Raw genomic sequence first — 15,088 nt, forward strand, 5'->3', positions numbered from 1 at the left:
CTGACGTCAGACGCCGGCAACGTGCGCGCTGCGGCTGACGTCAGCTGCCAGCCTCCGATTGGCTGGCAGCTGTTAACTGTTGACGTACACCCGCACGTCAATAGTGTTGCCGCAGCGCCGCTAAGGGCCCGGTTTAGCCTGCCGGTAGGGGCCCGGTGAGCAGATGAGACGGGGCCCGATGCGGGCCCCCTCCGCCCACCGGGCCCCATACGCCAGTCAGGGCAGTGATGCCATGATGGCGGCCCTGTATAGAGTTACTGGCAACATTTTGACACTGAGATCTATGTTATGACCAGCAGAGAATCTTGAAAATTGTTATGTTCTTCTAATCATTTTTTAATTTTAAAAAATGTGCAAAATCCCTGGTTTATTGATAATAATACATTTCATGATGTAATACACAGAAATTACAATTTTACAAGTTACACAAGTGCATATCATAATACAAATTAACCCTCAGCTTCTACGAATTGAACTAGAGCTGTTCTAGCAATCTCCCTTTGACCAATAACCTTCTGTGATACAGGAGATCTTCTCTTGGTATAGCTACGTAAACTGGTTCGAAAGACATACAGTAACTAAAAGACACCTTCCTTACCCCGGTCCAAAAGATCATATCATCACACCATCTTTCTTGGCTAAGAGACATTCACTTGTCGAAAACAACTTTAAGAGTCTACGAGACATCCTAAAGTCCATGAGTCTCCCTCTGGTCTAAGTGACTTTCCCAGGTCCATGTGATCTTGCCTAGTCTTAGATGGCCCCTCAGCTAAACGATACTTTTTGGTCGAGATAATCTTTAATAATCCAAGAAATCTGTTTGGCTAGTTTTTATGTCTATAAAGTCTTTCCTAGACTAGCAGATATGCTCTCGTCTACGTGGTCTTCACTAGTATAGGAGACTTCTACTGATTTTGCCCAACCTAGAAGTCTATTTTGGCTAAAAAGTCTTCTCTTATTTAGTTTTCATCATTTAATCTCTAGTCCAAGTGACCATCCCTGACCAAGAAAACCAATGTAGCTCGATTCCTTTTACACCTACATTGTTCCCAGTAACTTTTCATGATTGAAGAGAATTACCTTGGTCCATAGGACATTTCCCTTGACCTTTCAAAGTAACATACCAAAATAAAAATAAAAATAGTAGTCCTTCCCTATTTTATTAACAAGAAAATGTGAGCGTTAGGCTCATTATATTTGCAAAGGTAAAACCGGGAGGATGTACAGATGCTGTAGACGATGCCACCGTCATGTCCCATGCATCCACAAAACCAACATTGATCCCCTGAAAAACCTCTTTGAGGACCAAATACTGAGTATAGCCATGGAAGTCTCCTTGTCTTTCCGCTGGGGCAAAGAGATCTCTTGTATTTTCAGTTTTTATGATGACCTTAGTGTCGGGACTTCTGAGGAACAGTCGCTCTAGAGCTCTGCGGATGTTGACAGCTCTCTGAATGAAAACCTTAAGAGGAAACTGCCTAAAGTGTTGACCCATCGTGATCACAAAAATGGTGTCTTTCCCCCCGGCGCGCTGGTCGATCTGACGACTGGTGTATTGGTCCTCTTTGAAGTAGTAGAAGCCATCATGTTGCAATGGGAAGCCGTGCCTCTTGTAGGAAACATATATATCCTTCTCCATGTTCATGGCTTCCAGTGTTAATGGCCAACCAATCCATCCTTCATAATGGTATCGGAAATATTTTACAACTAAAGGAAACAATCATTAAAAAAGAGTGTGTAAATCCAATGGTGAAGCATATGAAGACGTATGAGCAACATAGAAGGAGGGCTGCCCCACTGAACCCCCAAAATGAGCAGTAAGTAGGACCTGAAAGACTGGCTTCCTCTTTGGTGGCCGCTGTCCATTCACGTACTACGCACTGGGTCAGTCATTTGCGAGCCATCATGTAATTTTACATTTCCTCCGCATTTAGACCCATTGGAGGGGATATGTGTGTCTGAGCGGGACATCCTTGAGGGGTTCTAGGACCTGGATCCATCACTATCAGACATGGGCCATCGCCATGAGAAGACTCCTTAAAGGAGGGTTTCTTAATAAATTGTGAGTCAGATTTACTGACCCTAAATGATTGTAAAAAAAATGGGCCAAAAATTTGACACATAACGTTGCATCAAGCTTTAGATCTACTATGTTTTTTAGACTTTTTTTGTGGCTCATTTCAAAAGCAATCATGGCTTAGAGAAAAAGGGTCCAGATGGCGGAAAGTGGGTGCATTCCAAAATGTGAGAATGCCAATATTAAAGGGGTTTTCTCAACACCATAAGTGTGTAAAAATGCTTAAAAAAAAACCAATTAACTTTGCAATTTCCTTTTTAGTAAAAAATCCTTTTTGCTCTCAAGAACGGAGGGATTTAAAATTCTACAGTTTATTGCTCAATGTCAAAGTTATTGGCCAACTCTGCAGTTAATTAGAAGTGGCCGGTTTCCCAGGCAATGTCTAATGATCGGACAATGTTCTAACTTCTCTACTTGCTGCCATTGGATAAAAACAATCTTACAATATAGAGCAGAATGGAAAGATAAAATATATTTTACGATACAATGAGTGATGAGCTAACGTGTTCGGATAAGGTCATATCTGACCACGCTCAGGTGCTAACCGAGTGTCTTCTGCGTGCTCGAAAAATATGTTCGAGTCTCCATGGCTGCTCGAAAGCCTCAACGCATGCAGGGATTGCCTGTTTGTTAGGCACTCGATTAGCACCCGAGTATGCTATGATAAGAGCACGTTCGCTCATCACTAAATACAATGATTCGGTCCGGAGAGGTGTAATCCTTACTCTTGATTCTCTCGGTGAAGTGCATGATGAACTGACGCAACGTGGAGTCTCCGATGAGAAAGAGTTTCTTCCCCTGCAGACAATTAGTAAAGTTCTCCGCCAATCTGTAAACCGTCATGTTACAGTAAACTGGATTCCAGATCTCATCGTAGAAGTATCCGCTCGGGACAGGGGAGCTCATTCCAGTTTCACACTTTGGTTTCGGGGCTTCTGCTGCATCTGTAAAACATCCGATTATTTCACGCGTCCGCTCTTACATTATGGCACCGATTCATCTATCAGTTCATGCACGTGTTCTGCCGCAAAACTGCTTGAAATGCTGCAATTTTGTTTCTGTTCGACTCGTAATTTTTGGTTACGTTCAACTTTAAAAAAAAAACACAAAAAGTTAAGTAAATCGGTGTAAAATATGTAATTTTTTTTTGCTTATTCTATTTTTGTTTTATTTTTCTTAAGAAACAGTGACCCTCTTGTTCAATGACTGTTTCTGGAATTGCAGGTCAGCCCCTTTCTAAGAAGACTGATTAATTGGACCTTATTGAAAAAAAAAGGAAATGATGTTAAAACTTACTGCTGCATTGGATCACAGTAATAGGCGAAAACTGTTGTGGGATTAGCACGGCGATATTTGACCTTAAAAACAAGGAGTAATAAAAAATAATAATTAGCCACTATTTGGTTATAACTCTGTAAAAACCTGGAATATTGAAAGAAAACATTTTCGATAGAGTGGTTTCACACCACGTTTTTGCAGGGTACTTAGTTTTAATACAGGACAGAAAAAAAACGCAATTTGCTGCACATTTTCATCCTGTAAGAAAAATATAACGAAAAAACGAAACCTTTTTTTTTATAAAAAAAAAAAAAAAGAAGAATGGGTGCAATGTACAGTGACATATAAAAGTTTGGGCACCGCTGCTCAAAATTACTGTAATTGTGAACATTTAAGTAAGTTGTAGATTAAATGATTTCTAAAAGGCCTGAAGTTACAGATGAGACATTTCTTTGGATTTTAGACAAAAAAAATTTCATTTTTTATTTTTTTTACAATTTATAAATTACAAGAGAAAATGGGCCAATGCAAAAGTACCTAGTAGTGCCCCCTTTTCCAAGTATCATAGCTTGTAAACACTTTTTGTAGCCAGACAAGAGTCTTTCAATTCTTGTTTGAGGGATTTTCATCCATTCTTCCTTGTAGAATTCCTCCAGTTCTGTGAGATTCCTGGGTCGTCTTGCATTCTCTGCTATTTTGAGGTTTAGCCACTGATTTTCAATGATGTTCAGATCAGGGGACTGTGAGGACCATTGTAAAACCTTCATCTTGCGCCTTTTGAGGTTGTCTGTTGTGCATTGTAACGTGTGTTTAGGATCATTCTCCATTTGTAGCAGCCATCCTCTTTTCACCTTCAGCTTTTTTACAGGTGTTATGTTTGCATCAAGAATTTGTTGAAATTTCATTGAATCCATTCTTCCTTCTACCCATGAAATGTTCCCTGTACCATTGGCTGCAACACAACCCCAAAATGTGTTTGATCCACCCCTATGCGTAATGGTTGGTGATATGTTATTCTCCTAAAATTCTGTGCCCTTTTTTCCACCCCTGCCTTTGATCATTGTGGCCAAAGAGTTCTATTTTATCCTCATCGGTCCACAGGAGTAGTTTCCAAATTGCATCAGGCTAGTTTTCATGTTCTTTTGCATACTTCTGATGCTGAATTTTATGGTGAGGACCCAGGAGAGGTTTTCTTCTGATGACTCTTCCATGAAGGCCATATTTGTGCAGGTGTCTCTGAACAGTAGAACAATGTACCACAACTCCAGAGTCTGCTAAATCTTTCTGAAGGTCTTTTGCAGTCAGGCGGGGGTTTTGATTTGCCTCCCTAGCAATCCTAGGAGCAGCTCTCAATGAAATTTTGCTTGGTCTTCCAGAACTCATCTTGACCACCAGTGTTCCTGGTAACTGCCATTTCTTAATTACATTTGTAATTGAGGAAAGGGCAACTTGAAGACGCTTTGCTATCTTCTTATAGCCTTCTCCTGCTTTGTGGGCCTCTACCATTTTCATTTTCATAGTGCAAGGCAGCTGCATAGGAGAACCCATGGCTGCTGGTTTTTGGCACAAGGTTAGAGGAGGCTGGGTTTTTATAAAGCTGCGAAGTTTTCATCACCTGGCCTTTCCTAACGATGCTAGTGAACAAGCCACAACCCTGACAGGCTAATTAAGTTATGAAACCTTAGTCAAAGAGCACATAAATCTTCAAGGGTGCGAAAACATTTGCATCGGCCCATTTCCCTCTTTGTAATTTTTAAAATTAAAAAAAAAAAAAAAACTACAATTTTTTTTTTGCCGAAAATACAAAGGAAATGTGTCATCTGTAACTGTAGGCCTTTTAGAGATCATTTCACCTTCAACTTGCTTAACTGTTCACAATAACAGTAATTTTGACCAAGGGTGCCCAAACTTTAACATGCCACTGTAGGTGCTTAAAAATTGATAAAATTGCTTTAAAATGCATCCGTTTTCATCAGTTTTGTAGCAGATCAGTTTTTTATATCTATAATATAAAACCGTGTAGCTATTAAAGATTGTAAAAAAGTGGTGTGAAACAGGGATTAAAAGGGTCATACAATGACCAACTGTGATCTCTAGAGGAACCTGGCAGCAAGTGTTCCGTTTACTTGCAGTGCCCCTAGAGGTTCAATGAAGTATTACACAGTGCGCATTAAAATAAATGAACTGTCTGTGTAATACAAGACCGGCTGGGACCTAGAGAGGAAGAGAAACTCTTTGTAGCCATATTTGTAGGGAATTTAAAAGCTGTTTTTTAATCCAGATGAGTCAGAAGGTTTTGTGTATACAGCGCCTATGTAAGCCTATGTGCCCCCATGACAAGTGGCTACAAACAGACTCTGCATAGTTTCATCCGTCAGTCATGCTCATATATCTTCTTTTTTCTAACATGCGCTTAGTAGGCTAATAAGAAGCAGCGGACAGAGCGAAGAAGGTATGACTACAGAATCTGACAACACAGATTTGTTTGTAGTCTGTTACCATGGAGACATATACTCTTTTCAACATTGAAATTACAACATCAAAAAGGAAAAGTCATGGAATTATGGAAATCCCAGGATGGAGAAGATACTGGTCTGCAAATGATGGAAAAAAAATAACACAAAATGTTTAAAACCTTTGGATTTCTTCAGTGTGGAGTCTGAGCCAGAAATCCCAGGTTATTAATGATAGCCTGAGGAAGGTTCTACCGCTGAATGCACTTGGGCACTTGTCAACCAATGACGTCCCAGATGTGCTCGATGGGAGACAAGTCCGGAGACACTGCGGCCATGAAAGCACGTTTAGGGCACCCAGGCGGATCACATAAGTATGGATGTATGAGCAACATGTGGCCTGGCATTGTCATGTTGAAAAATGGCTTCTTGGACACTTTGGAGAAATGGCTACACCACAGGTTCCACCACCAAATCAATGTAACGACAGACGTTAGTGACCTGGAATGAAGACTAGAGGGGTCCAGGTACCATACATTATCTCACCACACACCATAATCCCGGGAGCATGAACGGTGTTATGTTCCCTCATAAAGACCTCGCTATGGTGTTACTCACGTGGTCCCTTCAGTTTGAAGAAGGAAACGTAGTGAGACATTCTGTACTACTGTGAAATTAGACATCAAATGTCAAGTCTAATGTGACAAACAATGTCTACACAAACCATTAGATGGCATCTGCACGACATTGAGCTGCAAGCCAGACATCCAGCTACAGGTGTCCTCTGATCTCTCACCACTGTTCTCGAAAGTCTGGATGGTGCAGGGAAAAACAGCAATGGAGGCTGAAATGGAGGTTTGTCCTCTTTAACAATGAGTCCCGCTTTTGTCTTGGGATGTAATGACAGTAAAAGATTGGTTTGGAGACCTTGTGGGCAGCTCCATGAAGAGGCTATCATGAGAGAACAAGAAAGTTTCCCAGGAGCTGTTTTTCAACACAACAACGCCAGGTCACATGTTGCTCATGTTATTGTGACCAGCCTGCATGGCCTAAAAATGGTACAATGACTGCAGGTTTTCCGGACTTGTCTACCATCGGGTACATCTGGGACGTCATTGGTCGGTGATTACACATAAGCTGTGAACAGCGGATCTGGATGATTTTGCCAAATGCATGGGGCGGAATAACCTTCCGCAGACAACCATTAGTAACCTCGCTGATAGCAGCCGAGGCTGAAAGTGCTTGAATTTCTGCATGTGACTCATACTTAGGACTAAAATAAAATCCAGATGTTTTAAAAATGTATCCATGTTTTCGTCATCAATGGGTATGACTATACTACAGAACTCTGTCCAAGGCGCTCAACAAGAACATGTCTATCTATAGTATCTCTCTAAACATGACCATAATCCATCAAAACAGAGTAGGTCATATTTTGTTGTTATAGACAAGTTAAGCCACCTCCAAAGACTATATCAGCTGAGGTCCCTGTACCAGGTCTTCTACTGATTCCTAAAATGAAGGGATTTTGCCACTTGGAAAGAATCAAAACTTCTCAAATTCTAAAGTTCCAACACTTGGGCTTCTCTGGAAGCAGCCTTGATTTTATTGACACCTCACCACCTAGTCAAAAAAAACCTTGAACTCTTGAGGAGACTAAGAGGCATGGTCCTGTCATGCTGGGATTCAATGGATGTTCTAAGCCGTAGACTTTCACCACCATCACCATCTGGACCTGTCTCTATGACATTTAAGGAAATAACAACAGGTGAACTTCTTCAAAATGTAAAATCATAATGAAAATCATACCTCTGAAATATTTGCTGTTCCACTGCGGTAAGATATGAAACCTGAATATCTGTGCCACTCATATCCTTCAGACTTTCACAAGTAAAGTTGGGAGCTTTGTAGCAGTGGAAGACCTCCTCGTATAGAGGGTCCTTATATTCGCAAATCTCCTTCCCATGCTCATTAGAGAGCCTAAAGGCACATTTGCTTACGGCTTCTTTACCAAACTTTTCATATCTCCCCTGAAAACCAATAAGTCCTTGACTGGAATGTCTTGACCTCCAGAGAGCGGCCACTCCTTCACTTGGGTAGATTAACAGAATTGTGACATTAGCTTTACCAGCCCAGTACAACGGAAAGTGAACGTGGTAGGACCCATTTTTGAAGTCCTCCACGGTTCCTGAAACAGAAGCTCCAAGCTTTGGAGAAAAGAGTCTTGGTCTTAAGAAGTCTCCTCCATACGTCTTCCTGTTGCCCAAGTGATCGAACATATCGATCTGCACCACAAAGTCATCTCCAACACAATATGTCTTTCGAGGGTTGACAATGGAAATCTTACCATTTCTTCCATTTGTGGTCTGGTTGAAATATGTAAATGACACATTGGGGATGAGTTTCTCTATTTCTTCAAATATGGCGTCTACTTCTAATTGGAGCTTGGTTTTCAGTGGAGGAGTTGATTGTACTTGCAGCTTAGTTTTTGGTGAAGTGGCCGACTCTTTCATCAAAGGTTGTTCTTCGTTGGTGGTGGGAGTGTTGCAGATCTGGAGTAAATTTCTCAGAGGATCCTGAAATGTGTTAATTACTCATTATATATAGGAATACAATTGGATTTTATGACTTGTGAAAGACAAATTAATCAAAAAATTGTATGTATGTAGACATGTCTCACCTGGAATTTCTTCTGGTACCAACCAAAGCTTAGAAGAAATATGGCAAGGAGAAGTACTGGGATAAAAGGTTTACGCATGGTGGTAGGTTCACACTAAGGTCACCCTTGCTGGAAATGGATCCAATATCAGATCCTGCTAGAGATCCAAAAATACAAAAGGAAACTTCACAAATGTAGAAATTCAATGACCATTCATGAGGCATAAGAACAAAATTTGATCATCTTTAATGTGTGGTAATTTTCTTAAATAATAGAATGAAAACAATGTCTGTTTTTCCCCAGGAACACCATCAATCTAATCATTTGAGAACTTTCACTTTTTTCCTTCTTCAAAATTTAAACACGAAGAACCCGATTCATCATTTCCATTTTTTTTTAAGTCATATTCAATTTTTTGACTTGTTTTATTAATTGTCAGTTTTTTATTTTTTTGCAGCAAAATCTTCAAATATTTTGTGAAATTTAAAAAAAGCCGTAAATGGATGAATCGGGCCCAAACAGCTGGAAAACATAAAAAAAAACAAAAACCTAGATTTGCAATAGCGAACAGAGAAGAAAAACAGATGAACAACACATAGAACTAGATTTTAAACACGGGTAAATTACGGTAAGTAGAGTTTGGCACAAATAAAAAAACCAAAAACTAGACGAGAAACAGGAGCAAATGCAATAATTAATCACTGTATATGTCTCTTGTCAAAATACGTTCTTCATAGACAAGGAGAATAAATTAATGAATGAATGAATGAACGAATGAATGAATGACAAAGGATTAAAGAGTACATGATCAAGAATTTACCTTTCTGCTGCCTTGCGTTGTCTATAGGATCCTGCAACTGTTTTCTATAACAAATTGTCCAGAATTAATTGTGAAATAAACAACGAATGAATGAATGAATGAATGAATGAAGAACTATGGAATAGAAATAAATGATTGGCGGTAACATGAAAGTGGTGTGGTCTATAATGATTACAATATAGCCTTCTTTGTTTTGCATTAAGAGAACATCTGGAATCTGATCTGATTTGTAGTTGCCAATAAAGGAAAATGAATGAAAGAATGAATGAATAATTGAATGAGAAAAACAGAACACGCAAATAAATAGGAACGACTTAAATAATAAAGAAATAAATTGATAATCATGTAGATGAATGAGAATGAATGAATGGACAAATTCATGAATAAATAGATCAAATAATTAACACATATTGAATGAATTGATTGACTGAAAGAATGAATGAATAATCAATACAGAACAAATTAAGTCATAAATAAAAGCTCAAACAAATGAAAGAACTGAATAGATCTATGGATTGAAAAAATGAGATTGAATGAATGCATGTGATAACCAAAACTACTAATTAATGAATGGATAGATGAAATAATGAATGAGAAGACACGAAAATGAATGGACGAATGAATGAATGAATAGTGGTTTGAATAGGTAAATGAAATTGAATGAATAAGTGAAATATTAAATAAATGAATGAAAGAACAAAAACGTGAAAAATGAATTAATTAGTTAAGGAATGTATTAAAGACACGAATAGATGGGAATGAATGCATAACCAAACAAGTGAAAGAATGGACGAAATAATGAATATGTGAATGAATCTGTGTTGATTTGTTGTAGGCAATTAATGAGAATGAACAAATCAATGAGAGAGCAAATCTATGAATAGGAATGAATGAAATAAAATGTATGAATTACTGAATAAATGAGAATGAATGAATTAAAAAATGAAAGCAAAATGAATGAACTTATAATAGTTATAAATGAATGCATAAACAAATGATTGACTGAATAAATGAATGAAGAGACCTATCGATAGAAAAGAGCGTGAATGAACGGTAAATGGATGAAATTATGACTGAGAACTAAAAAAAACAACGACAAAACTGAAAATGAATAAGAGAATGGATGAAATATGAATGAATGAGAAATCATAAGAAAAAAAGAGAATCAATGAAAAACCAATTAAATAAATAGGAAAAAATAAATTAAGAAACACATGGATGGAATGAATGATTGAATGAAGTAAAGATTATACGACTGATTGATTCATTCAGTGAATAACAAACCAATGAACACATTTACAATATGAAGGTGCTCAGTCCTTGGAGCCATATTGTGTGAGTAGACTTCCCCTTTAAGTAAAGCAAAACATTGGGTAGAATTCACTATATTCTGCTGGAAATGAATCTGTTAACCCTTTCCTGACTAATACATCCAGCCCTCGTCCAATATCGGTCACACGCCCCTTTATTTCGCCTTCTTTAAGCCGGACTGTTTCAATTGACAAGACAGAAGATGATTCCCCGGGTGGAGCGATGGCGTCGCGCACATATACACTAATCTGCGGAGCTTTAAGATTGAACCCGGGGTGTATTCTGTGCATTAGCCGCAGACCGAAATGCGTCGCTCCTTTGTGTGAACTTTTCTTATTCCATGTCTTTGTTCCTCTATGTGGGTCTGAATGGTAATTACTAATGGGGACTGCAGAGGGCTCCACCTGGTGTTAGGGCTGTGTACACACATCATGTCCTGGGCTTGTGTGATTTATAGTATCCGGCAATGACTATATAAAGACACCAAATACAGAAAATGCAGAAAAATATTTTAAAAAATCCCAAGACTTTGTTTCTATACTTCCTCCGTTTATCCTATTTTGCCTACATTTCAGGTTTTCCTTCCTCGTCCTTGCTGTACTGGCTGCAGCAGGAGCCTCTCCCCATTTGTTAAGCCCCGCCTCTTTGAAATGGCATCAGTCAGGATGACAACTGAAGGAGGTGGAGGAGATCAGGTGGAGAAAAATGTCTCTCTCCCTCTACACATCCAACATTTATATTATCTCCACATATTATGCTTGTTTGTTAATCCCATGTTTTTAATGTATACAGATTAAAATATGTTTTTATAGGGGGGGTTTTCCTGTTAGCCCCCTCTCCTCATCTCGGTCACAGTTACCACTACGACAGACATGTCTGTCTAACAATGGTCCCACCAACCCACCTGCCAGGAAATAGAAAGAAGTTCTCATTACTTCAATTGCATATACAGAGCTCTCAGCTGCAGTTTCCTCTGCCTGCCAGCACAAGGCTGGAATTCTAAGCCACTCTTTCTCCCTCCCCCCTGCTATACAGCCGTAAAGTGAGATGAGCATATCAGCTTTTCTGAAGAATTTATATGGCCCTGTGCTGCGAAAGCCATCACTCCCTAAATCCCTCATTCCCCCCTCCCACCTAATACCAGCCAAAACTGGTACAGCCTTTTCCAGAAGGCATGGGACTCTATTGTTCTTTTAAAGTTACGTATACTGGTATCGATCCGGGCTAGAGATATAAGCATTATATATTCCGGATGTCCATCGGGATATCTATAGCTCACTGAAATCGCTAGTAGCTAAACCCAATGAGTTGCAAGGAGCGGATTTCTCCGTAAGCGGGTCATGTATCTACACCATGTTTATACTTAAAAGAACCCCCCTGATGTGGTGAACATCCTGGTCATTGTATTGTTCTCATATGAGGTTCATACAGCGAGTTATGTATAGAAATTGTTTGTCATAACTCTAAGAAAAGGGAGGATTCAGCCTCTGAGTGAGGTCACCACAGGGGGAGTGCCTTGGTTTTAGACTGAGTGAGCCCTCAGTCTTCACAAGTCTTTTGTCCGGGGTCTAGCTGCTGTACAGATGAGTGATGCATCTTCATGTGTCCCCTGAGCACATAGTCAGCCAGGAGATGAAATTATCTGAACCAAATGTAAGTGTCTTTTCAACTTTAAACCCATTTTATTTGTAATTGTACTATATACGATACATGTTTTCTTTATAATATCTTTTTATACTTCTGCAAACACTGCCTACCTTTTTTGGAGTAAACTACAAAATTGCTAGCTTCGTCTCTCCCTGCTCTATATCGAACTGTCACGTCCTTTGAAGTGAATTACGCTACTAATTTGAGTGGGCTCCGGACCTGTTAATAATTTAGAAATCAGAGCTGGTGGCAGCGGATTTGTCCTGTGCGTTTGGGAGGCTTTGTAGCGACTGGCTGCGTTGATGATCATTGTTCCCGCCTGAGTGGGAGTAGTTATATCGCCCTCGCTGAAGTGTGCCCATTAGCCAGTACAAAGTAAGGCAGCCCTTCTGGCGACTAATTATCCTAGGTGCAGTACCCAGTCTGACCTGAGGGTAAGGGGGGCGCCAGAGAGCTGCAAGTTCCAAACCGGAAATGGGAAGTGGGGTATAGATAAATCCCCTTCAGAAAGAACCAGGGGCAACCAAACATCCCCAGTTCATGACAAATTGTTGTGAGTGGTGGGGATGATAAAGGTATCTTCCCCGTGAACCGTGACACCACCCATTCCTGAGCTCATAGGGGCTGCTCTGTCTGTCTAAGTAACATGAACCAGAGAGCTCAAGATGAGCAGCGCATATCCCAATGGATTTTTACAGAGGGTTCCACATTCTGTAGCATCATAGCCAAATTCAAAATATATCAGCTCATACGTTCATCGATCTGACCCTACAAATGTAAATGTCTCCACCCAATAAGTATGAATAATACCGCCCTGAGGTAGAAGCTAAAACTGCAACCCAAAAACCTGACATGTCTGCATTATGCCTGAACATCTTCATTCACATGGCTGGGAGGGGCTGCCATCTGCGAGAGACAGCGAGAGATCTCAGATCTGCCCCGCTAATCCCAAACAATGTCAGAAAACCATTCTCATCATAACTGAGCACACATCGTCCGTGCCGTCAGCTGTAGAGCGGGGATATAAGGTGCACTATTGTGCTGCCTCCATTGTGCAACTGTAAGAAAAAACTCTCAATCTTTAAGGATATTTTAAGTCCAGGGAGAACCCCGGCCAGACAATGACAGATAACGGGACTCCATTATCAGAGTAGATGCCAGAAACATCACCACTAGAGTGCGCCCATATACAGTATAGAGCCAGCAGAGTGCCCCCATATACAGCATAGAGCCAGCAGAGTGCCCCCATATACAGTATAGAGCCAGCAGATTGCTCCCCATATACAGCATAGAGCCAGCAGAGTGCCCCCATATACAGTATAGAGCCAGCAGAGTGCCCCCATATACATCATAGAGCCAGCAGAGTGCCCCCATATACAGTATAGAGCCAGTAGAGTGTCCCCATATACAGTATAGAGCCAGCAGAGTGCCCCCATATACAGTATAGAGCCAGCAGAGTGCCCCCATATACAGCATAGAGCCAGCAGAGTGCCCCCATATATAGCATAGAGCCAGCAGAGTGCCCCCATATACAGTATAGAGCCAGCAGATTGCTCCCCATATACAGCATAGAGCCAGCAGAGTGCCCCCATATACATCATAGAGCCAGCAGAGTGCCCCCATATACAGCATAGAGCCAGCAGAGTGCCCCCATATACAGTATAGAGCCAGCAGATTGCTCCCCATATACAGCATAGAGCCAGCAGAGTGCCCCCATATACATCATAGAGTCAGCAGAGTGCCCCCATATACAGTATAGAGCCAGCAGAGTGCTCCCCATATACAGCATAGAGCCAGCAGAGTGCCCCCATATACAGTATAGAGCCAGCAGAGTGCCCCCATAAACAGTATAGAGCCAGCAGAGTGCCCCCATATACAATATGGAGCCAGCAGAGTGCTCCCATATATAGTATAGAGCTCCCCATATACAGTATACAGTCAGTAGTGCCCCCATATATAGTATAGAGCCAGCAGAGTGCCCCCATATACAGTATACAGTCAGCAGTGCCCCCATATATAGTATAGAGCCAGCAGAGTGCCCCCATATACAGTATAGAGCCAGCAGAGTGCCCCCATATACAGTATAGAGCCAGCAGAGTGCCCCCATATACAGTATACAGTCAGTAGTGCCCCATATATAGTATAGAGCCAGCAGAGTGCCCCCATATACAGTATACAGTCAGTAGTGCCCCCATATACAGTATAGAGCCAGCAGAGTGCCCCCATATACAGTATAGAGCAAGCAGAGTGCTCTCTTTATACAGTATAGAGCCAGCAGAGTGCCCCCATATACAGTATACAGTCAGTAGTGCCCCCATATACAGTATAGAGCCAGCAGAGTGCCCCCATATACAGTATAGAGCCAGCAGAGTGCTCCCATATATAGTATAGAGCCAGCAGAGTGCTCCCATATATAGTATAGAGCCAGCAGAGTGCCCCCATATACAGTATAGAGCCAGAAGATTGCTCTCCATATACAGTATAGAGCCAGCAGAGTGCTCCCATATATAGTATAGAGCCAGCAGAGAGCCCCCATATACAGTATAGAGCCAGCAGAGTGCTCCCATATACAGTACAGAGCAAGGAGAGTGCCCCCATATACAGTATAGAGCCAGAAGATTGCTCCCCATATACAGTATAGAGCCAGCAGTGCCCCCATATACAGTATAGAGCCAGCAGAGTGCCCCCATATACAGTACAGAGCAAGCAGAGTGCCCCCATATACAGTATAGAGCCAGAAGATTGCTCCCCATATACAGTATAGAGCCAGCAGTGCCCTCATATACAGCATAGAGCCAGCAGAGTGCCCCCATATACAGTATAGAGCCAGAAGATTGCCCCCA

At 40.9% G+C, this 15,088-nt stretch overlaps 1 protein-coding gene across 1 annotated transcript; it reads right to left on the bottom strand.

Moving 5' to 3' along the window:
• Positions 1-1,162: 1,162 nt before the first annotated feature.
• LOC143786171 (NXPE family member 4-like) lies at positions 1,163-9,317 on the bottom strand. Its single transcript, XM_077275459.1, has 6 exons — positions 9,288-9,317; positions 8,489-8,624; positions 7,618-8,384; positions 3,374-3,435; positions 2,803-3,021; positions 1,163-1,707 (listed from the first exon to the last, which is right to left on the bottom strand). The coding sequence occupies exons 2-6, from the start codon at positions 8,564-8,566 to the stop codon at positions 1,163-1,165; spliced, it is 1,671 nt and encodes a 556-aa protein (XP_077131574.1). The 5' UTR covers positions 8,567-8,624; positions 9,288-9,317.
• Positions 9,318-15,088: the final 5,771 nt, after the last annotated feature.

This window comes from Ranitomeya variabilis, chromosome 7, assembly GCF_051348905.1.
Source record: "Ranitomeya variabilis isolate aRanVar5 chromosome 7, aRanVar5.hap1, whole genome shotgun sequence".
Lineage (NCBI taxonomy): Eukaryota > Metazoa > Chordata > Amphibia > Anura > Dendrobatidae > Ranitomeya > Ranitomeya variabilis.